This window comes from Silurus meridionalis, chromosome 8 (genome assembly GCF_014805685.1).
Source record: "Silurus meridionalis isolate SWU-2019-XX chromosome 8, ASM1480568v1, whole genome shotgun sequence".
Lineage (NCBI taxonomy): Eukaryota > Metazoa > Chordata > Actinopteri > Siluriformes > Siluridae > Silurus > Silurus meridionalis.
In genome coordinates, this window is record NC_060891.1 from 15,801,840 (window position 1) to 15,826,051 (window position 24,212).

Genomic DNA, 24,212 nt, shown 5'->3' on the forward strand with positions numbered 1-24,212 from the left:
ATATAATATAAAATATACTCTTACACAGGGCATGCATTTATTTACAATTTAAAGTTGCTTGAAAGCGAGAATATGTGTCCTCATCAGTGTTAAGGAATAGCTGAATTTGCAGTGTTTCTTATGGACTCTGGTGCTTAGTGAGCAACAGGAACAGGCCAAATACTCCAGCCTGGCATCATTATTCAGGCTTTAGAGGAGTGTGGAGCAGGGCCCAGGCTGAGGCTTCTCTGCCTGTTAAAACACTGTGCTCTTGGCTGATTGCATTGTTTCCTGTGTTTGTCTGGTGAAGAAAAGTGCCACGCTCACAGTGGAGAGGGGGCAGCGGAGGGCTGGCCACTAAGACTCACTCTAGTCCAATCCCTCCTCCCTGAACCCACAGCTGAGCTCCAGGCCTCGGACCCTGGATAAAAAGCGTCTTTGTTCGCTGCTCAATAGCATTAGGCATGGGCTTCCTATGGGGGTCACCACCAAGCCTCATGCAAAGACGGGAACGGGAAACATAAAATAACAATACATAAATAAATAAGTTCCAAAAAAAAGAAGAAGAACCGTGACATTGAATATATCATACATATATATGTAGGATATATCTGATATGTATACGGCACGCCTCTAACGTGACTTTTAGCAGCAGGAAGTCTAACCAAATTCAGTCATAAAATTCTTTAAATAAAGCAAAACCTCCTCAATCACAGATCAAAGGAGTGTCTAGTGTCTAGTTTTATTTCCTGGCAGTAAATTACACAATCTTAAAAGGCCTAGGGCTCTTGCTGTCACTCTGTGTTTTAACTCATCACTAAGCTGATTGGACATCTTTTGGAAATCTGACCAAAGCATCCGCTTTTAATAGGATGTCTTAAATTCCTGCATCCTCCGTATATATTTTTTTGACAGTTTGATGTTCTGATAGAGAGGAGGTGAGTTCCCAGGGTTCCCTGTAGCATTGTGTGCAGTGTATTGGCCTATAACCTCCTAGTCTTTGCACAAGCACTTCTTGTTTCTTGAAAGATGTCATTGTTTATGCAATTTGTTGCTGCAGCTGTGTGTGTGTGTGTGTGTGTGTGTGTGTGTGTGTGTGTGTGTGTGTGTGTGTGTGTTTACAATCCAAAGTTGATTTTGTCTTTGTTGAAATCTCATTCTCGACTAGGTCTGGAAAAGCTGGTGGAAATTCTCCTGGGTCTGAGGTTGACCTCTTAGTGACTGGCCATCTTGTTCTTAAACACAGAAGCGAAAGCGGGATGAAAAAATAGAAGAGCGTTTTTGACTCAGGCCTCAATGTGCGCCTTCTATACCAGTTGTAAAATGGCTTATTCTTCTGGTCACCATGGTGACAATTAACACTGTTGCACAGCCTTTTGTTCCAGGCCGGTTCGGCAGTTTTTTTTTCACTCTTCTTTTTTGAAGCAAAGCGATTTTTCACTGGAAAAATAGAACAACCAAGCACAGAAGCATGTCAGCAGCCATTTTACATAAACAGTTTAGAAATCACTTCCAAATGGCAGTGCCATGTCTTTAAAAGTGAATATGTAGCTTTTTTTTTTTTTTACTTCCTGGTCTTTCAGGGCTGTGAGTCTCACACATCACTGGGAGGCCTTCATCCCATTTCCATCACTCTTCTCTCCCAAAAACCCCCTTCGTGCCCTCTCTCCTTCTTTCCCTCCCTCTCTCCTTTCCTTTCCCAGTCTACAGCTGAACATCAAGGGTGCTGGCATGACATGAAAAGGGCCTGAACTGATTAAGTAATTATCAGTTTTTCCCAGTTTCTTTTGGGCAGATCTCTATCATGAAAGCATATCAAATTCCACATATTATGCACCTCAGAGTCGATTTACAGCTCATCATCTCCCTGTCTAGTTTCTCACATGCTTTTCTGAAGTGCTTTTTCTTTTTTTTTATACTAAACGTTTAATACAGGAGATTCAGTGCATCATCAGAGGAGTCCTAAATTACTTTTTTCCCCTCTTCTCCATAGATTCATTTTCTGGGCAAAAAAACAAGAGCAGTAATGCTTTCTGTTTGATTTAAAGCTACTGTAGTATGCTGAGTGCTTTAAATGCCTGCACTGAGCACGCTGGTGCAAATTCTGTTTGTTGCCTCAGTCTGACACACCACCACCACCACCACCACCATCACCATCCCAACATGTTAGTGTTTGCATAAAGTGATTTAAATACACCCCACATCCGACTCAGCTCATAGAGTCTTACTTTTGTTGTCTCACCATGTTACAGAGAGTGAACAAAACTTTAATTTAATGGGGAAGATGGATCTAGGAAAACGCATTAAATGAGCTCATGTGTGACTGCATTTTTGCTGACATTTCCAGTCTTTTTATGTTAATATGCCAAGTGAATTAATATTATTATCGCTTGTTGATATTTCATCTATTTAAAAGACTATCTTTGCTGGCTGATTTATTGAATTATTGAATTTGTTAAGGGAAATGGCTGCCATTTCCTCACTCACACCGCACTTATTTCTATTAGATGGTGGCCCCTTTTTTAAAAGTGGTATAGATTTGACTATACAGTTGCTCTGCTTCAAGAAGAGAAACTTCTAGGTTTTCTGGTGCACACAGGTCTTTTCACAGACATTTTCTGAAATTATGGTGTGCTATAGCTGTACTTACTGTTTTTTGGGGGTTTTTTTTGCTGTGTAAATTCATCATGAATTTTACATTTACATATACATTTTACATATGCATATATTTCAAGCTATGAAACATATATAGGGTTTGATTTGTGGGGGTGGTAGTGGTCCTTTCTTTTCTGATTACCTTTCATGGTCAGCTCTGACCTGAGGAAGCCAAACCACTCCCATCGCCTCATCCTTTGCATTCCAATTCACCTCCTTATCCCTTCATCTCATCCTTCACTGCTGTCTCAGTAAATTACGTGACATTTTTTATAATGAAGGCAAAACTATTAAAATCAAAAGTTGCTGTCAACAACAACAACAAAAACTTGGGTAATCCCGTTCACTTTTAAAAGGAGCCGCTTTTTTTTTTATTTGCTTTGGTGGCCGCTATTAAAACCTGAAAGGGATGGATGGCTTAAAAAGATGTGTGATAGCGTCTCCATCAAAAAAAAACGGCGACAATGAAAAATGAATCTTGGCCCGATGACAACGAGAAGAGAGAAGAAAACAGGGCGCATTTAAATATTTAAATGCGCCTCTTGCCGTAATGATAAATGACAACAGGAATCAAGTAGCTATTGGTGCAGAAAATGAAATAGGGAAGAAAGAGAGAGAAATTAGGGAGCAAAAAAAAGGTGCAAAATTTAACAGCGTCAGTTTCAGCCTTTACAGTATGCTTGTCAGCTATTTAACTGAAAATATAATTGCTTAAAATCGTATCAAATTTGCAAATTACTGCTTTTAGAGGGCATTAGTGTCCATCCTCTCAGAGTCGCAAATATGCTCTGTAGTCTTCAAAGCTACATATTCATTTGATTTTGGAGGATAGTGTGTCCTGGTTATAAAAAATAAATCTGTTTCTTGTGTGACTTTGTAGCTTTGTGAGATGATAATGTTGTCTTTTTATCATATGTAGATAATGCCATGACTAGTAAGCTTATTTGTGTATGTGTTTTTGTTTATTTTGCAGGGAAACCGTGTGGAGATGGCCATGTGGCTCCCAAAGAAAACGCAGCTCCTGGGTTGGGCCGAGAGTCTGCAAAGAAGTAGCATCGAGCTGCCTGATGACTTTGATGAACGCATGGCTGCTCTTAGGGTCAAGTGGGATCAGTTAGAGGTGAGGCTTTATACAATCAATCTGTTCTCACCCCTCTGCCTTGTGGTGTATATTTTGATGCTATTCACATTCAGAAATTACACAAATGGCAAAGTCATGACTCAGCTATTCAGAGGAAGAGCTGAAGATAAATAGTACTAACTACTGCTGGTGGATGTTTTTTTTCCGTCTCATTTCTCAAGCCCCATCTGTAGACTAATTAGCCCATTATATAAAAAGTGCAGATGTTTATGTTTATTATCTTTATAATCACTGTCCTGACTTGTGTGTTTTTATCTTGGTGGGGACAAGCAGAACAGGAATATTTAACATATTCAGTATTTTGTGTGAACTTTTGGCTGGTCCGCATGAGGAAGATAAAAAAAACTGCAGATTTAAATAAATAGAAACAAACAAACAAAAACAAATAAGTCTCTTGTTACTGGTGTTAGAGTAGGGGTTAGATTAAGGTGTAGACAAACCTTTGGGTGTATGTGTGTTTCTCTTTTTGTATGTGTGAATGGTTGGAGCCAGAAAATAGCTTAAAAAATGTACATATGTGCTGAAAGTTTGGTTGCTGGAGTCCTAGTTTTTTGTTACGTTAATCTGCTTTTATTATGTGAAAGGGAAAGTTTATAGGATTGTGGTGAGACCTGCGAGAGACAGTGGCATTAAATAAAAGAAAGGAGGTGGAGCTGGAGGTAGCAGAGCTGAAGATGTTGAGGTTTTTGTTGAGAGTGACGAGGATGGACAGGATTAAAAACGAGTTTATTAGAGGGACAGCGCATGTAGGACGTATTGGAGACAAGGTGGGGGAGGCGAGATTGAGATGGTTTGGACATGTGAATAGGGGGGACATGGGGTATATTGGTAGGAGAATGCTGAGGATGGAGCCACTAGGAGGGAAGACAGGAAGGTAGTTGGGTTGAAAGAGGCAGATGTAGAGGACAGGGGGGTATGGAGAAGGATGATGCGCTGTGGCAACCCCTAATGGGAGAAACCGAAAGAAGAAGAATCTGTTTTTCTTAACACAGTAATTATTTCAGTGGAAGAATCTACGCAAGGATAGTAAAACAAACCTGTGTCTGTCTGTGTGGTTATTTTGGAATATGATCTATTTGTATCACAGTAACACTTAGTCAGATTAGCGACATTGTCGTTATCCGGAAGCCGAAGCATTCGAGCGCCAAATATCCATTCAGTTCAGCTGCAGCAGTTAGTGTTAATTAAAGCCATATGTAAAAGAATAATCGCTGACAGTTACGCGAAATGGCCACATCCAAACTTTGAAAAAGAGCTGCGGATGTGTGATCGTGCGGACGGTGCGGCGCATGTGTCAGCGACAGGAGCGAGACGGCAGTGGCGCGAGGAGTTCAATCTGAGCGTTTCTTCTCCCTGCGCTGTGCATTACGCCGTCTCAATTGCATATTAAACAAGCCTATCAAGTCAGCCATTGGCATCTGCTGTGCTGACACAAATTGTGAATTAAACGAAATTGATGTCCTCTGTCGCATTTATGAAGACAGACCATTCTCCGAAGTATGCTGCTTATGAAGAATTGATGATTGCATATTGCTCCAGAACAAAATAAAGTGGCAATAAATTCCTGTTTTTGCGCTACTTGACCCTCCAAGGGCATAGATTTCACCACATTTGTCATATGCTGAAAACACTAGCGAGTTTGTCGATTATCAATATTCAGATAAGGAGAGAAGAGACAGAGAGAAAGAGAGAAAGGTAATGAATATCTGAGATATTTCTGTTGCTTGCTGAATATCAGGGCTCTTTTTTGACCTCTCAGCAAAATAGACTTGCATGAATGATCTCCTGTACAGGAATATACTCATCAGACACAAAAAAAATGATTGCTTATCTCTTTGTACTCCTCCTCGTCTCGTTTATTCCTTTCCTATTTTTACGTGTTACATTTTTTTCATGGACTCATCACCTAGATGATGTCAGATATGGGTGCAGTTTGGACACATGTTCAAGTACGAACTTTATTTTTCACTTGGGGTGAAACGGTACATGTATTAGTTTCAAAATCTTTTGGTTTAGCACTAATGCAATCCTTTTACACGCAAGTTCAAATCTGAGTTCCCTCGAGAACGTTTCTTATTATTATATTTGAAAATATACACAACAATGCCAGAGGTGTAAAAAGTAACCTAGAGTTAGCGCAGTGTCACTGTGGCTACTCACTCCGTACCAGAAATAAGATTTGTTTTGCGCATGCATAAAAACCCTAAAGAATCCATAGCGCTTGCATTAGTCGCTAACCAGGAAGTGGAAAGCGGCTTACGTTAGCGATATGGATTCTTTAGCGTTTTCATGCATGTGCAAAACAAATAGGATTTAAAAAATAAATGATTCTTTAGCATTTTATGCTGTGTATGTATGAGTATGTATGTAAATATATATGTATATATCCATACAGTGGCCAGTGTCATTAAGATGTTTTCCAAGACGGGTTCCACTCGGAACAGGCCTCGCAAGAGTCGATCAAAGAAGTTGATTTCTCATGCTGTGCGTCAGGTGCAGAAGCTTGCTTTATAAAACAGACACATGAGTGATTCCAGCATTGCGTTAAAGGTTGCAGAAGTGGAAGGTCCACTTGTCAGTGCTCAGACCATACGCCACACACTGAAACAAGTCAGTTTGCATGGCCTTTGTCCCAGAATTAAGACACTTCTAAAATTGACTCACAAGAAAGCTTTACAAAAGTTTGCTGAAGACAACCTCTTCTTTTTATCTTCTTCTTTTTCTTCGTCTATTGGCTGCACTCATTAACGATCGCCACAGGGGATCTGTCTTCATACTTCCACATCTGCCTCTTTCAAACCAACTACCTACATGTCTTCCCTCACCACATTCATAAACCTCTTCCTTAGCCTTCCTATTTTCCTCCTTCCTAGCAGCTCCACCCTCAGCATTCTTCTACTGATATACCCCAGGTCCCTTTTCTGCACATGACCATTTCAATTAAACCAAACCATTTCAATCACGCTTCCCTCCCTAATAAACTAATTTCTAATCCTGTCCATTGTCGTCCCATTGAAAATCTTCACATTTTCAGCTCTGCTACCTCCAGCTCCATCTCCTGTCTTTTACTCAATGCCACTGTCTCTAAACCATACATCATCACAGGTTTTACCACAGTCCTATAAACTTTTCCTTTCACTCCTGCAGATACCCTTCTATCACAAATCACTCCTGCTACTCTTCTCCACCCACTCCACCCTGCCTGCACTCTTTTCTTCAATTCTCTAACACACACTCTATTACTTTACACTGTTGACCCCAGGTACCTAAACTCATCCACATTCACCACCTCTTCCCCCTGCAACCACACCACTCCACTGTCCTCCCTCTCATACACACACATGTACTCTGTCTTACTCCTACTGACTTTCATTCCCCTTCTCTCCAGCATGTACCTCCACCTCTCCAGGCTCTTCTCACCCTGCTCCCTACTCTCACTACAAATCACTATATCATCCACAAACATCTTAGTCCATAGAGATTCCTGTCTGACGTCGTCCGTCAACCTGTCCATCACCACTGCAAACAGGAAAGGGCTCAGAGCCGATCCTTTATGAAGTCCAACCTCCACCTTAAACCAGTCTGTCATTTCTTCACTGATGTCACATTGTCCTCATACATGTCCTGCACCACCCTCACATACTTTTCTGACACACGACTTCCTCATACAATACCACAACTCCTCTCTTATACTGTTGCTCACAGATAGTCACCTCTTCTTTCAGCCTGACTTCCAATTCTCTTTCCCATAACTTTATGCTGTGATTGATCAACTTTATTCCTCTGTAGTTACTGCAGGTCTGCAGATCTTCCTTGTTCATAAAACCAGTACCAGCAATCTCCTTCATTTCCTCCTTACTAATAATCCACTTCCTGCTTTACCATCTCCACATCATTCACCATTCTCTTGCTCATTTTCCTCATTTATCAGCTGCCCAAAATATTCCCTCCACCTTCTCAACACACTCTCCTCACTAGTTAACACATTTCCATCTCCTATTGCTCTAACTTGCAGCACATCCTTCCCAGCTCGGTCTCTCTGCTAATCGGTACAAATCCTTTTCTCCTTCCTTAGTGTCCAACTTCACATACAGATCCTCATATGCCTTTTCCTTTGCTTTTGCCACATCCCTCTTTACCTGATTCTGCATTTCCTTGCATTCCTGCATACTTTTCTCATCACCGTGTCGATCCCAATTCTGTTTCAACAAACCTCTTGCTCCTTATGCTTTTCTGCTCTTCATCATTCCACCACATCTCTTTGTCTTCCTTTCTATTTCCAGATGTCACACCAAGAACCTTCCGAGCTGTCTCCCTTATCACTTCTGCAGTAGTTGCCCAATCATCCAGCACCTCTTCAACACCACTTACGTAGCCCCTGTCTGACCTTTTCCCTGAATCTCACACTACAGTCGTCCTCCTTCAGTTTCCACAACCTTATTCTTTTTTCAGCCTTCACTTTTCTCATTTTCTTTACCTCAATAGCCATCCTACAGACCACCATCCGATCCTGTCTAGCTACACTGTCCCCTACCAACCTTACAGTCTCCACTTGCATCTCCTGCATAACATCTGTGTGCCTGTGTGCACCTTCCTTCACTCTTATCCACCCTATGCTCCTCCTTCTTCCTAAAATAGGTATTTATCACTGCCATTTTCATCCTTTAAGCAAAATCTACCACCACCTGCCCTTCCACATTCCTCTCTTGAAGGCCATACCTACCCATCACCTCCTCATCACACCTGTTCCCTTCACCTACTTGGCCATTGAAATCTGCCCCAATCTTTCATTCCTAGGTACATTTTCTACCACATTATCTAACTTTTAAAATTTTCCTTCTCTTCCATCTCACAGCTAACTTGTGGAGCATAAACACTGATGACATTTATGATCACCCCTTCAACTTCCAGCTGCATGTTCATCACACTATCAGAAACTCTTTTCACCTACACTACATTCTTACTGTACTTTTCCTTCAGAATCACCCCTACACCATTTCTCACAATATAAAAGAAAAGTATAAACCCACCTCCAGTGTTTCTGGCATTACTCCCCTTCTCCTTGGTCTCCTGAACACACAACATATCTGGTAACCCGGGCCTCGACCGATCCAGTATGAAATTCTGGTTCGTGATCCACATATCCACAAATTTGGCACGTTTTAAGATGGATGCCCTTTTTAACGCAATCCTCTCCATCTATTGGGACCGTCACTAAAAGTGCACTGGCTTGTGCAACCCTGATGGCTGGGTTGAGGACAAACTGTCCAAGAGCATTACTGGAACCATGTCCTGTGGTCTAATGAGACAAAGGCATCCTCAAGTGAAAGGTGGAGACCATGTGTCTAACATCCAGCAGCTCTGTGATGTCATTATGGAGGAAGTGGAAGTTTGACATGTTCAATTAGGGTGTACTTAATTTTGTTGCCAGTTATTTTGACAGTAATGTTAAAGTTTTTTTTAGAAGACAGTAAATCTGTACTGCTATAAAAGCTGTGCATTGACTACTTTAAAATATATCGAAGTTTCATATCATTAGTATTGTCCCTTGAGGTGTGTGTGTGTGTGTGTGTGTGTGTGTGTGTGTGTGTGTGTGTGTGTGTGTGTGTGTGCCCCTGCAAATGTGTAATATTTGATGCCAGTCTGCTTTTATGAAGCTCATTTTGAACATTTTGAATGCTGGGTTGTTCATTGTTGTGCATTAACAGTATGCATGACTCGATTGCTTATGTCTCTGAGGGGTCAACAAAGGTATGTAGCACTGAAACTGGATGAGAGTGGAGAAAATACTAAAGTGTTATTCTGGATTTGGAAAAGTGGTTTAAATGATTGTGTTCTACAGAGAACTATTAAAAAATACAACACATGGAATAAAGCAAAGAGGATACAGTTATTGACCTGCTGTTGAATTTAAAGGTTGTATTGGCTATTTCACTTTACATCTTAAATTGTTTACATGGGAAAGCCAACAGCAGACAACACCAAACTGTAGAATTTGCACTTTGATTTTTTTCACATTGTAAGGTTTGGGTCAAAAGAGGCTCATGTGTAATACACTCATACATTTGGAGGCTGAGTACAGGTTGCAGGCTAAACACAGTGTATGCAATTGATCCCACAGAGCCCTCAATCTTCCAATTAGTGCGAATTTCTAAAATAGAAGGTTGTGAGTGTGTCATGACGGGGATCTCACCATTATATCCGGATCAATCATCACTTTTTGGATATTTTTCTTCTGGGCCACATTGCTGGCTTGTAAAATGAGCAGATTTTATCTAAGACCAAACTTTAAGTCTGCTTGTGGGAAAGTAACCTCTGTAACACCTTAGATCTCTTTTGGTGTGAACGAGCCCATTCTCACACAACCTCTAAAACAGCTTGCTCTGTTGATGTCCATTGTCTTAGCATTAACGATGCATGGGGATGAGAGGAACACAGATGTGTTAATAAAGTGGCGAGCAGGGAGGGGGCTCAGGGGGGAACCTGGCCAGAACTGAGAGCTTAATTGATGCTGCATGCTGAAATAGCCACTTCAATGCTGAGTCATAATCACATTTGTTTCCATTACAGCTTTCTTACACACAGCACACACAAAGAAAGGACAATTACACCGCCTGTGTGTGTATTAATTGGATAATGGAGTGTTTTGTGCTCGCAGTTGCTGTCTCAGTGTTCAACCTGCAACCTGCACTCGGTCTACAAAAGTACATTTGTCAGACAGATGGGAGAAGAGCTGCACACTCGCTGTTCACCAGCACATACACAGGCACATGGATTTTCAGGCGTACACACACACACACACACACACACACACACACACACACACAGGGTACAGCATGGATCCCTCTCTCACTGTCAGTGGGAGAAAATTGTTCAGTGAGCCCATTTCAAAAATCATTGGTGTGTGTTTTTGCGGTTGATTGTTTACTATTCAACAAGCATTTCGATGTCTCTCTAAAATGTCACTTTGCACGATGAAATTTTAACGTGCTGCTGAAACGAAACCCTCTTATCCAGTGCATATGGCACTTTGGTAATAGCTTTGCAGTCTCTTCTAAATTACTTCTAAATATCTTAATTCGATCCAAGTAAATTAGAGTTAATTAAAGTGTTATCTCGTGAAAAGGCAATTCATTCGATTCTAGTTAAAGTGTTTAGGTGGAACAAGTTATCCCTTTGATCAAAATGAGGTTGTGTATTTTTTTCTTTTCTTTTTCGAACAAACCCTTCGGTGTAACACAGAAACCAGAATGGAATCATATTGCGTGTGCAGATTTTGTGTGTGGCATGTTATTCAGTCAAATATATGTTTGTGTTTCTGCAGAAGAGCCTAGGAGAAAACGTGGAAGTACATCCGGGTGAGCAAGGTACCCGCGGACTGCTCTCGCCAGGCACCAGCAGCATGGTCACTCAGCTGGAGCTCAAGATCAAAGAGCTGAAGAGCTGGCTCAGAGAAACCGAGCTCTTCATCTTTAACCTAAACCTTCGTGAGGACGCGCGGCATCACGGCCATGCGGACGCCTCCTGCGATGCCCATCAAGCCCCGTTGCCAGACCCACAACACGACCCACAACCAAACCATGACCAAGATTTGCAAGCAGAGCGACAAGCTGTCAAGCAGCTGGAGCGCTTCAAGGTAAGAGCTGTAGAGAGAAACAGATTAGAGCAACCCCGCTGAGATCTTATCAGGAGGTCTTTACTGCCACCGAACTGGTCATGCCCTGTTACTACAGACATTGGCTCCACAGGAGACTGCTGTTAAGCTGAAATAGGCCTTCCACCTCATCACACAGACCTCCTCTACCTAGATGGACAGACTGTATTTAAGTACCACCAAAGCAGAACTGATATCTCTCTTTTTTGGTTTCTTTGTTCCATGTGTTTTAGCTAGAACATCCCCGTGTCAAGGTTGCAGTCACAGCACAGAGTGCACGTTAGAAATGAAATCAAGTACAGCGATGTTGACGCAGATAACCTGTTCTGCAAACTGGAGTGTGTCATGTGAGCTTCTGTAATAAATGCAGGGCAAAAGCACTCGTCAGAGCTCTGACTGAAAATCTATAGGAAATAATTATTTGAGTTAAAATGCTGAGGAACAGCGAGGGGGAATTAATCAAGCAATGTCAAAACACAGGTAGTGGAGTTGATTACATTCCCCCCGCTGAGTGACAAACATAAGAGAAGAAAACTTTTATATATATATATATATATATATATATATATATATATATATATATATATATATATATATATATATAAGGCAGGGGTGAAATAAGCAGGGGCAGAAATAGTGGCTCCAGAACGAAGAGTTTGCCTGTGATAAAATGCTGCACAGCAAAGGAGGCATGCATTGATTTTTTTTTTTCCCAGAGTGTAGTTTTAAAAATAATAAGAATAATAATATCAATGCTGCAACTGGAAATATTGATAAGTTCAGTTTCTACAGACGTGCTGTTGCACTAAAGTAGATGAATGAACATTAAATAGGAGAATGGAGGGCATTTAATGATGCCACATCTGTTCTTTCAGCTTGGCAGTATGAATGAGTTGAATAGGCAGAGTTGGCATGATTGCTGAGAAGTTGAAAGGCAGCAGCAGGAGAGCTTAGATCCACACTGCAATAGAGCCACTGTTCTCCGAGCCATCACAACTGAGAGCGAGAAAGAAAGCGAGAGGGGGTGAAGAGAGCTGCACCGACGACCATACTTACCCCCATTTCCATGCCAGCCAAAGCAACAGGCTTTCATCATGTTAGAAATGAGCTACAGTTCTAGACAACACTTGACCATTAGATTGTGCCAATAGGCCAGAAACTGCGCAATCAATGAAGTTAATTCAGGCTTGAGCTTCTTCAAAGCAGTGCGTCTTATGCTGCCCTGATCATCGTCTGTGATCATTCTCTCTCATCATGACAGTTTGACATAAAGGGCTGCAGGAGGAACTTGCGAAACTCTTCCACCCTGTATATTCATTTTATATACAGTATATATATGCATGTGTGTGTGTGCGTGTATGTGCTAAATTAAGCTATACTTTGTGGCCAAAGGTTTGTGGGCACATATATGTACGTGCTGTTGGAATAAGATCCACTCTTGTGGAAATGCTTGGCACTAGATTATGTAGCATGGTTGTGCGGATTTGTTTATTCGGCCAAGAGCAGCTGTAGGCTCTGTGAAGATCATTTTCACTTGAGCATTTTAAAAGTAGCTTGCAAGCTGAAAAATTCTGTGCACCCCTGCTGTGAAGGCCACTTTAGACCTTACCTTCTAAAATACGGCAAGTCATATTTTCATAGACATTGCTTTGTGCACAGGTGCATTGTCATGCTAGATTAGGTTTAATCACTTTAAGTTCATTAAAGGGAATGGTCAGAATACCTAGACACTCTATAGAATTGCATGCCTTCAGCTTTATGGTCTGTTGAAGGCGTGATGGTCAGGGGGTCATACCTTTGGTCATGTAATGTATCCCAAGAAGATTTGTCATCTGTCTATAGCTAAGACATGTCCTAGTGCAGTGGTCCCGAACCTTTTTTGCGCCACAGACCAGATTAATGTCGGACAATATTTTCATGCACCGGCCTTTAAGGTGTGGCGGATAAATACAACAAAATAAAACGATACGACTGGCAAAAAAATTGTATTTTCTAAATATAATTAAAAACGTGAATCCACTGTGTTGTTTTTTGTTCATTTTGCTAGCTTGCGGGTTTTAATTTAGCGGTAATATATTATGTGTTAGCGGCCGGAGCAGCCCCTTTAAGAAGGTAGAGGATGGAGGTAAGACATGTGACCGAGGCATCATGACATGCATCAAGAGTGAGTCATAGACAAATGTGGCGGAGAGAATCCGGTAATTTTCCAAATAAAACATTGTTTAGAATCAGATAATAAATAAAACGGAAATAATGTGTTATGTATTCTTTCTGTGGAGCCTGGTACCAATTGACCGGCACCGGTCCGTGGCCCGGGGGTTGGGGACCACTGTCCTAGTGTATCAGTATATGCAAGTCCTAATGAACTATGTGTACAGAAGGAAGAGATTGACTGACTGGCTTTTGGGAGAGAGATTTTCAAATGACACGTCGTTGCACCTTAATCCTTTCTGTGTATAACATTTCCTGTCTAGTAGAGGGATATAACTATAGCATTCCAGCTTCAGGGCATTATGGATTAAGTATTACGCTCATTAAATCTGTGTTAATAATACGTGCTACTAAAGATCACTGTACTCATCACAGTGTCACAGCATCTCCCATTTCGCCTGATCAGTGTCACTGTGAAAGATAGAAAGCTTTGTGTTATGCTAATGTCCTCGGCATAGTTAATGCAGATTTCATATCATTTCATGCTAATAACATTAGTCATTTCTTATCAGCAGCTTTATATACCGGCTGTCTGACATTCTAAAGACGGATGTCTTAAAAAGGAAGTTTAAGCCCTTTTATGTAATGTATTCAAATGTCCTGTGTAATTGTTCCACCTGCTTTATAAGAAAATTACTGTTACTGCTAGAGCCAAACTAGAGTTCAATAAACTACCTGTGATCTTTTTTGCTTTACGTGCAGCATTATTGCAAGCTTCATTTTACTGGGTAAAGCACCACATTTAGCCACAAGGTTGTAATTTTGGAGGAAGAACTAGTTTTAGTGTTGCTCAGGTCACTGCATGAACACTCTCAGCCAACAAACGTTTAATCTCATTCCCACCTTACAGAATGCACTATATATTGAAATATACACACATTATATACACTATATGGACAAAAGTATTGGGACATCTGACTTTTATAGCCATATGCAGTTCTTCCAAACTGTTACTACAAAGTTGGATGCACTCAATTGAATTGGTTGTTTTTCTAGCAGTACAATTACATTTTTCCCTCACCTGAACTAGGAGACTTAATCCTGTTTCAGCATGACAATGCCCCTGTGCATAAAGCCAGCTTCATGAAGATATGCTTTACATAGGTGGGAGTGAAAGATCTTCAATTGATTGCTGTAGAGTTCTGACCCCAACCCTACTGGGATAAATTGGAACGCCCCATGCACTGAAAACATCATCCCAGTAGAGTGGAGGTTAGCAAATGGGGACTAAATGTGGGATGGGATGTTCAAAAAACACATGAATCTTATGGTGTCCACAAACTTTTGCATATATAGTGGTTTAACATACAAAGAAAGAAAAATAACTTTTATTCAACGTTTATTAAAACTGATAGTTCTGAACAATAAATGGCAATGAGTTGAGGCTTACAGTGCAGTGTGTCAGTTAACCACCAGACATAACATGCATGTTATTAGAAAATGATCAAGCTGTTTGGGCTTTAGGTCATGTTGAAATCAATGTTGAGGTGACACAGTATGTTTTGGATGATTTTGATGTGTTACTAGATGCTTTTAAAAGTAGGTGAATTAAAATCTTTAATTACATTAACATACTTAATTTTCACTCAGTGTATTGCATATAATTCTATATATCTGTATATGTACTGCCATATTACAAACCCAATTCCAAAAAAGTTGGGACACTGTACCAATTGTAAATAAAACCAGAATGCAATGATGCGGATGTTTTAAATTTCAATATTTTATTCAGAATACAACATAGATGACAAAATAAAATGTTTAAACTAAGAAAATGTATCATTTTAAGGGAAATATATGTTGATATTAAATTTTATGGCATCAACACATCTCAAAAAAGTTGGGACAATGCCATGTTTACCACTGTGTTGCATTCCCTCTTTTTTTTCTTTTTTTTCTGTTATAAAAATAGTCTGCAAACATCTGGGGACTTAGGAGACAAGTTGCTCAAGTTTAGGAATAGGAATGTTGTCCCATTCTTGTCTAATACAGGCTTCTAGTTGCTCAACTGTAACTGTCTTAGGTCTTCTTTGTCACATCTTCCTCTTTATGATGCGCCAAATGTTTTCTATGGGTGAAAGATCTGGACTGCAGGCTGGCCATTTCAGTACCCAGATCCTTCTTCTACGCAACGCAGTAATTGATGCAGAATGTGGTCTGGCATTGTCATGTTGGAAAATGCAAGGACTTTCCTGAAAGAGACGACATCTGGATGGGAGCATATGATGTTCTAGAACTTGGATATACCTTTTAGGATTGATGGTGCCTTTCCAGATGTGTAAGCTGCCCATACCACACGCACTCATGCAACCCCATACCATCAGAGATGCAGGCTTCTGAACTGAGCGCTGATAACAACTTGGGTTGTCCTTCTCCTCTTTAGTCCAGATGACATGGTGTCCCAGTTTTGAAAAAGGACATAAAATTTTGATTCGTCTGACCACAGAACAGTTTTCCACTTTGCCACAGTCTATTTTAAATGAGCCTTGGCTTGGCTTCTTTTTTGACCTATAGAGTTTTAGCCGGCAACAGTGAATGGCACGGTGGATTGTGTTCACCTACAATGTTTTTTAAAAGTATTCCTGAGCCCATGTTGTGATTTCCATTACAGTAGCATTCCTGTATGTGATGCAGTGCCATCTAAGGGCCCGAAGAGCACGGGCATCCAGTATGGTTTTCCGGCCTTGACCCCTACACACAGAGATTGTTCCAGATTCTCTGAATCTTTGGATGATATTATGCACTGTAGATGATGATAACTTCAAACTCTTTGCAATCTTTCTCTGAGAAACTCCTTTCTGATATTGATCCACTATTTTTCACCGCAGCATTGGGGGAATTGGTGATCCTCTGCCCTCTGGCATGACATTTCAAAATGTCTCACTTTCAACATTTGATATGTTTTCTATATTCTATTGTGAATAAAATATAAGTTTATGAGATTTATAAATGATTGCATTCCTTTTTTATTCACAATTTGTACAGTGTCCCAAATTTTGGGGATTGGGTTTGTATATAATTTGCATGACTTATTAAATAGGATTTGCATACCATGGACATGACCATTGTTTAGTGAGCTAGATTGTTAAAAGGTGATTACTTATATAACTAAAAGTAAGTTTAGCATGCTGTATGTTAAAGCCACTCATCAAGCAATGTGCTGGTAGTGAAGTGACTTGAAATGGGTATGACTTTAACCCTGGACTATTGGTTATGTTCTATTCAGGACAAAAAGAGCTATACACTCTTTTAGCTTTTACTGTGGCTGGCTGTTTCATTCATCAAAAATACTGACTGGTCTTTCGGGTGCTATTCTTTTGTTTTCAGTTTATAGTCTCACCACTTAATGCGGTAGTAGTGTAATTACGTTATGCAGAAAGTAATGAGTGAAGTAATCCAATTACTGTTAAAAAAGTAATTAGTTTTTCAGATAGATTAATGGATTTCTTTGAATAGCTTCCTCAGTCCTGAATAAATACTTTGTAAAAAAAAAAAAAAAAAAACATGTGGCACTGAAGAAAATGACACTAATTAAGATATTCGTTTAAAGATACATTTCTAAAAAGGTTATTTTGGGGGGAAAAAAAAATCAACCAAATGCTGTTTTCTATAGAGGCTTTAAAATTTGGACTGCTAACTTTAAAACTTGTATATTTTAATAACATGTAAGTATAAGGTCCACCACTATAATATAAGTGATATGCAAATACAATACAAATATACAAAGACAAATGATAAAAATTTAGCCTTTGTTTTTGTTTTTTCTGGCCATCCTTTTTTTAGTACTAATTATTCAGTTCACGTAGACCATTTAAATAGCTTTCTAAGTAACTTTGTGTGGGGTTTGTACTAAATCTAAAGTTTAATCTCTGTTGTATTGTCAGTCTGATTTCATCTCTTTCTATCTCATCGCTCCTGATCAGAAGAGTGCAGCCACAGCTCTAGGCCTCATCCTGTGGGCCTCGGTTCAGCTAATGAAATGTGACAGTGCAGATATAATATCAATACTTTCTCCATGATTAGGAATAAAGAACTCCTGTTCTTTGGCAAGTACTAAACGCATTAAGGTGCTAAAAAAGGGGGGGGGGGGGGTTGTTAGCGAATAGGGGTGTGCCAAGCATAGCGTTAGTGTCTTATCAGCAGGTAATGGGGAGCAGACAGGTGACAGCCCAGAGAGGCCTGTTCATTACCCACACAATCGACTGACCACACACCCACTCCTATTTTTTATTCTGCGTCCTGCTTGTTCACTTTCATTTACCGACGCTAATGAGAAAATGTCCTTATTGATGGTATTATTATCACTTTTCTGCCATTTGTTTGCTTTATCACATAACAGAGGGGAGGCCACTGTTCATAAGGCATTAGTTTCATTTTGAAAATGTCAGTTTTCTTAGACAAGAAAAGGCAAAGTAATTAGAAAAATGCACCCAGCGTTAAATATTGATATTGTGGCAGAAGAACTTGTGTCAGGGTAATGAATACATTTTAAATTCAGACAGATTTGTGATGGCCTGCTTGCTACTGTCCGCTACTATGAGCAGAAGGTTGTTAGTTTGAATCCAAGGACTGCCAAAGAGTCAGAGATGGCAAAAGTACACAAATCCTACACTCAAGTAGAAGTACAGATAGTACAGAAGTACAGATACTTATGTAAGTACAGTACTAAGTACTGATCAGGTGATCAAAAATGTGTCTGTTCTCAGTCATGTTTACATCACTGACTCCCTCTGTCTCATCCACGTTAACCCCAAACTTCTTGTTGCCTTCTGCCTTGCTCATTGTTAGCTATGTAAACTAGCCTACATCTGTGGTGCATAAGAGCCAGAAAATGATACACCAGTGGTAGATTGAAAAGCCAAGCAATAACAAGAAATAGGTTGATGGCTAAAAATGTCACGCAATAAGAAGAAAACATATTGATAATTTCACCTAATAGATTAAAACTAAAGTAACAAGACTGGTTTAAAAATGTAAGAAGTAGAAAGTACAGATATTTGTGTAAAAATTTAATAAATGAAAGTAAAAAGCAAAAATATATAGTGAAGTAAAGTACTGATACCAGAAAAATCAACTTAAGTACACTAAAGAAGTATTTGTACTTCATTACTTCCCACCTCTGCAAAGAGTCAGTATTGTTTATCATTAACTCTAATTGAAAGGTATCTGTGTTCGAATTTCCCCTTTTACTGAGCCTCGATAGTGCGGGGATTTTGTTTACGCTGCATCAGCAGTCGTGTTGAAGAATGCAAGAGGAATATGGCACACTTTCTGTGACGAACGGATGAAACTGCAAGCAGCATGAGCTCGGGGAATCTGTGTCTGGGAACAAATCGTCAACATGAATTCATTACGCTCATTTGCGATAACAAGTGCTTGTGGTTTTAATTGACTTAATCAACAAATAGAATTAATCAGAGATTTCTAATTAATGGTAATTGATTGAATATCCACTGGGTCACTGTCAGTGTGAGATGCCTGTATCCTTGCCTTAACTGGAGGGGGTTTTGTCTCCGCTTCTCCATCTTGGCTAGATTAATTGAAAATGTTCAAATTGCAGGCGTGGAAGAAAGAGCGAGATGGAGTGTGCACTCATTCTCCTAGCAGAGAGGAGCAAACAAACATAGCAAAGCAGCTAGAGTGAGTTGCTCTTTTCTACTCATCTGCCATTTTAATCCTCACAAAAAAAGCATTAGCCCTCAGTGTGTGAATAATTCCAAGCCCTTCTGACTTGCAAGTGTCTTTTTGTGAATTGAAATTGTATATTTCATATTATGGAGCAGAATGAACGTGAACAGAGAGACAAATCGAGGATGAAGAGAAAGCATTCTCATTGTAGGAATTCTCATTTGGTGCAACATATCGTGATCGAGTTTGAAACACTCCTGGAGGGTCTGTGCGGTTCAGCTGCATTACGCCACCTCAGCGTGCCTCGGGTTTGATTACCAGCTCTGATATCGAGAAAACCTGTAGATTAATACAGTAGGTAAGATGGATTTAGCAAGGCGATAGTGGAGCGAGATCCGGCCGATGAGAACGAATAGTCATCTAAAGCATTGTGAAGATTGGCTTAGCGCTAGTGCGTGCTCGGCAGCGGCTGATCTGATGATACCTTTATTAAAAAGCACCTGATAGATACGACTCATGTGAGTTTCCTCATTTCACTTCCTTCATAGAGAATGGTCAACTGAAAGATGGTTCCCTTGTTTGGCTCCTGCATTTGTTTCGCTCTCTTTCTTTCTTTCTTTCTTTCTTTCTTTCTTTCTTTCTTTCTTTCTTTCTCTCTCTCTCTCATTCTGTTTTTTTCTCTCTCCTTTTGATATCAGACTGGGACAACAGAGCGAGCATTGGCCAGCAGCCAGCTTCTGAGCCATAGCACTCAGCCTGTAGGTTTGAAATGGAGTCATTGTGTAGGTTCGCATTCACATACTGCAGGGAAAAGCAGACCACTTTACCGCTCCATGTATTTGGAAAAGCTTTTTAGCAAATATTGGCACATCATAGTCTGCCTGTTCCTTTTGTCAATAAGGCAAGACACATTGGAGGGGGAAGAAATCAAATTTACGAAGCCCAGCAATGCAGAAACAATGAAGCATCAGATTTTCTGGGGAGTTTGGAAGTCTAATAGGTCCATATGTTGTTCAATGTGTGTTATGATATAGCCTAAGGTTTGTGCCATTTAATCTGTATGAATGGACTTGTGATATTGATTGAAAAATGGCCATCTTGATTGTTTGCTGTGTGGAGAAGGACTGCATGAAGAGTAGAGGCAGTGAGGGAACAAAACGGTGTTTGTTAAAAGAATAATGTTGACCATCCGCAGCACTAACATGCACTGTTTGTGTAAAAGGATAAACAGAATCCATCCAGCTGACATAAATGTTTGCAAGTTGCTCTGAGAACACACTTTTGTCGACTCTTCAAACTAGATGTCTGGCATTGTCTTATTTTGCATGTGCGTTTTTGTTTGTTTGTTTGTGCATCAGCTTTGAACGTCCCCAAGTTTGCTAAGCTCCAATGTTTCAACTCCCGTTCCACAGGATAAGTCTATCACTCTACAGTGCATCCGGAAAATATTCACAGCGCTTCACTTTATCCACATTTTGTTATATTTTACGTTCTTATTCCAAAATGGATTAAATTCATTATATATTCACAATATTTCCCTCAAACTTCTACAAACAATATCCCATAATGACAACGTGAAAGAAGTTTGTTCGACATCTTTGCAAATTTATTAAAACTAAAAAAATCACGTAAATAAGCATACATGTCTTAAATGACATGCTGGGCTCAAATTGTTATCCAGATTTAAGAGTTATATACTTACAGTGCTTTCGAAACGTTTTAACAGTGCTTCACTTTTCCCACATTTTGTTATGTTACAGTCTTATTCCAAAATCTAGTAAATTCATTATTTTCCTTAAAATTCTATAAGAAAAAATACTCCATAATGAGAGCATGAAAGAAGTGTGTTTGAAATCTAAAAAACAAACAAAAAAAATCACATGTACATAAGTATTCACAGCCTTTGCATAATACTTTGTTGAAGCACGTTTGACACCAGTTACAGCTTCATGTCTTTTTGAGTATGATGCTACAAGCTTGGCACAACTACTTTTGGCAGTTTCTCCCATTTTCTTTTGCAGAACTTCTCAAGCTCCATTAGGTTAGATGGGGACCGTCAGTGCACAGCAGTCCTCAGATCTCTCTAGAGCTGTTCAATAGGGTTAAAATCTGGGCTCTGGCTGCGTCACTTAAGGACATTCACAGAGTCTTCCTGTAGCCACTGATTTGTTGGGTCATTGTCCTGTTTGGACAAGATAAACAATCAACCCAGTCTGAGGTCCAGAGCGCTCTGGAGCAGATTTTCATCAAGGATGTCTCTGTACATTGCTGCATTCATTTTTCTTTCGATCCTGACTAATCTCACAGTTCTAGCCACTGAAAAACATCCTCACAGCATGATGCTGCCACCACCATACTTCACTGTAGGGATGGTATTGGCCAGGTGATAAGCGGTGCCTGGTTTCCTCCAGACATGACTCTTGGCATTCAGGCCAAATTTATTCTTTATTTCATCAGACCAGAGAATTTTCTTTCCCTTTAGGCAAACTCCAGATGGGCTGTCATGTGCCTTTTACTGAGGAGTGGCCACTCAACTATACAGGCCTGATTGGTGGAGTGCTGCAGAGATGGTTGTTCTTCTGGAAGGTTCTTCTCTCTCCACAGAGAAATGCTGGAGCTCTTTCAGAGTGACTATCAGGTACTTGGTCACCTTCCTGACTGAGGTCCTTCTTCCCCGATCGCTCAGTTTGGCCGGGCAGCCCAATCTAGGGAGAGTCCTGGTGGTTCCAACCTTCTTCTATTTACAGACGATGGAGGCCATTGGGACCTTCAATGATGCAGAAATGGTTCTTTACCCTTCCCCAGATCTGTGCCTTGATACAATCCTGTCTTGGAGGTCTACAGACAATTCCTAAGACGTCATGGCTTGGTTTGTACTACGACATGCACTGTTAACAGAATTTACCACAGGTGGACTCCAACCAAGTTGTAGAAACATCTCAAGGAAAATCAGTGGAAACAGTATGCAACTGGGCTCAATTTTGAGTTTCATGGCAAAGGCTGTGAATACTTTTGTACTTTTTTTTTTTTATTATTTTTTAATACATTTGCAGATTTCAAGATTTTAAACAAACTTTTTTTCACATAGTCATTATGTGGTATTGTTTTGAAGAATTTTAAGGAAAATAATAAATTTAATCCATTTTGGAATAAGGCTGTAACATAACAAAATGTGGAAAAAGTGAAGCAATGTGAATACTTTCTGGATGCACTGTATGCACTGACCTCCTTCACCCTCCCTCTCTCCTCCACCATTGCATTTTGCAGTCTCATTACCTGCTTAAAAGATGTGGGGAGCTGTAAATATATGCTAAAACAGAGGCCGAAACTGCTGAAGAAACAAAATCCAATTTAAATGTAATGGTGTTTAATATTTATTGAAAAATGTAAAGAACGAGACAGGCAGTGCCTTGTGGAGCAGGTTGGATTTACATAAATTGTTCTGGTAATGTTTTTGTCCTATACTGCACACGGAGCAGAGTTTCACAGAGAGCTTCGGTACAGGCACAAGGCCATCAACATCCTGAACCCCTCTTCACCATATACATGGAATGACCTCTGCAGCATTCTCTTGTTCGGGGGGGGAAATGTGAATGTTATGGCGATTTCATTCCATTATTGTTATAGCTGGGCTCTGGAACACAGCACTGGGGCTTTGGCCTGTAACTATCAAACTCAATGCTGTTTATGGGGGAGAGGGTGGAGGGGACTGTGTGATTTACATGCTCCTGACAGCCTGGATTGTTGTGGAGACCTCATCAGTGCAGGGCTCAATTCTGCCTTTCTTTCATTTACTGTTACTCAGTTACTCTCTTTCTTTCTCTCTCTCTCTCTCTCTCTCTCTCTCTCTCTCTCTCTCTCTCTCCATTCTTACCTCTATCACCTCCAATTCCTTTTTCTTTTATTTGTCTCATTCTCTCACTTTAGTGATTAGTAGCAATGCTTCAGCTTTGATCCACGATATAATACAGATTCATATATATTTATTAGTTTTTTATTATCAAATTATTATATAGAGGTTGAAAAGCAGTCTAAAATGTTGGAATACGCCACTTTTTCTTTCTAGGCTTTATGTATCGAAGTGCGAGGACGGAGAAAGGGGGTGGCCTCAGTGCTACGTCTGTGCCAGAGGCTCCTGGAAGGGCCAGAGGAGCAAAGCTCTGAGGCTGATCGTCAATCTCTCCAGCTACTTCAAGTGAACCTCGAAAGGCGCTGGGAGGCCATCGTCATGCAGGTGCTCCAGTGGCAGAGTCATCTCAAGTGCACTCTGGGCCGAGACCAGGTCAGATTTAACACACCCAACAGCTACATTTGCTTGGGTAAATATTGGAAGGACTGGTGTTCAAGACAGTCACTGTGTGCATTATGTGGGATGTGTGGTGTGGCAAAAACACACAGTTGTACAAAACAAAGTGCATCAACATGAAAATATAATAGCTAACATAAACATTTCAGCCACAAATCCCCTCTCACACATGTCTAAAAGATGCAGTCAATGATGTGTGCATTCTGTGTATAAATAACTAAATGAAAGCACAAAGCCAACCCTACTACCATCTATAGCACATTCACTAAATCTTATTACACTTACAGCTATTCATTTTCTCAGTATGTGTTTTACCCAGCTCTTAAACTGCCTCCATAAGGGTCAATTTATTTCTTACTCAACTCAGTAACCCACAGAGCCTAAGTGTTTTTTTTTCCTTGGCTAGAAATATTGTAGCAGTAATATAGAGCAGCACAGCTATAATGGAGCAATAATGGTGATGAATAAGGTAGGAAATGTAACCACATATTATCATTGTGTAATATAAAGAAGAAAAGACTCACAGTATATTAAAAAGTAAGAATTGACTTGATCTTAATGCACTAAGTGAACAAACGCTATATAATGTGCTAACTAACAACCAGGGCCTGTGTGTAGTTTTAGAACATACAACATTT

At 40.1% G+C, this 24,212-nt stretch overlaps 1 protein-coding gene across 2 annotated transcripts in view; it reads left to right on the forward strand.

Annotated features, from left to right (window-relative positions):
* Window positions 1-24,212, forward strand: part of akap6 (A kinase (PRKA) anchor protein 6) — a 107,071-nt gene that overhangs the window by 75,065 nt on the left and 7,794 nt on the right. For both annotated transcript variants that reach the window (XM_046855064.1, XM_046855065.1), the window contains exons 10-12: window positions 3,608-3,754; window positions 11,100-11,411; window positions 23,335-23,550. In XM_046855064.1, coding sequence (XP_046711020.1) covers window positions 3,608-3,754; window positions 11,100-11,411; window positions 23,335-23,550 — 675 coding nt within the window. The remainder of the gene's footprint in view (window positions 1-3,607; window positions 3,755-11,099; window positions 11,412-23,334; window positions 23,551-24,212) is intronic.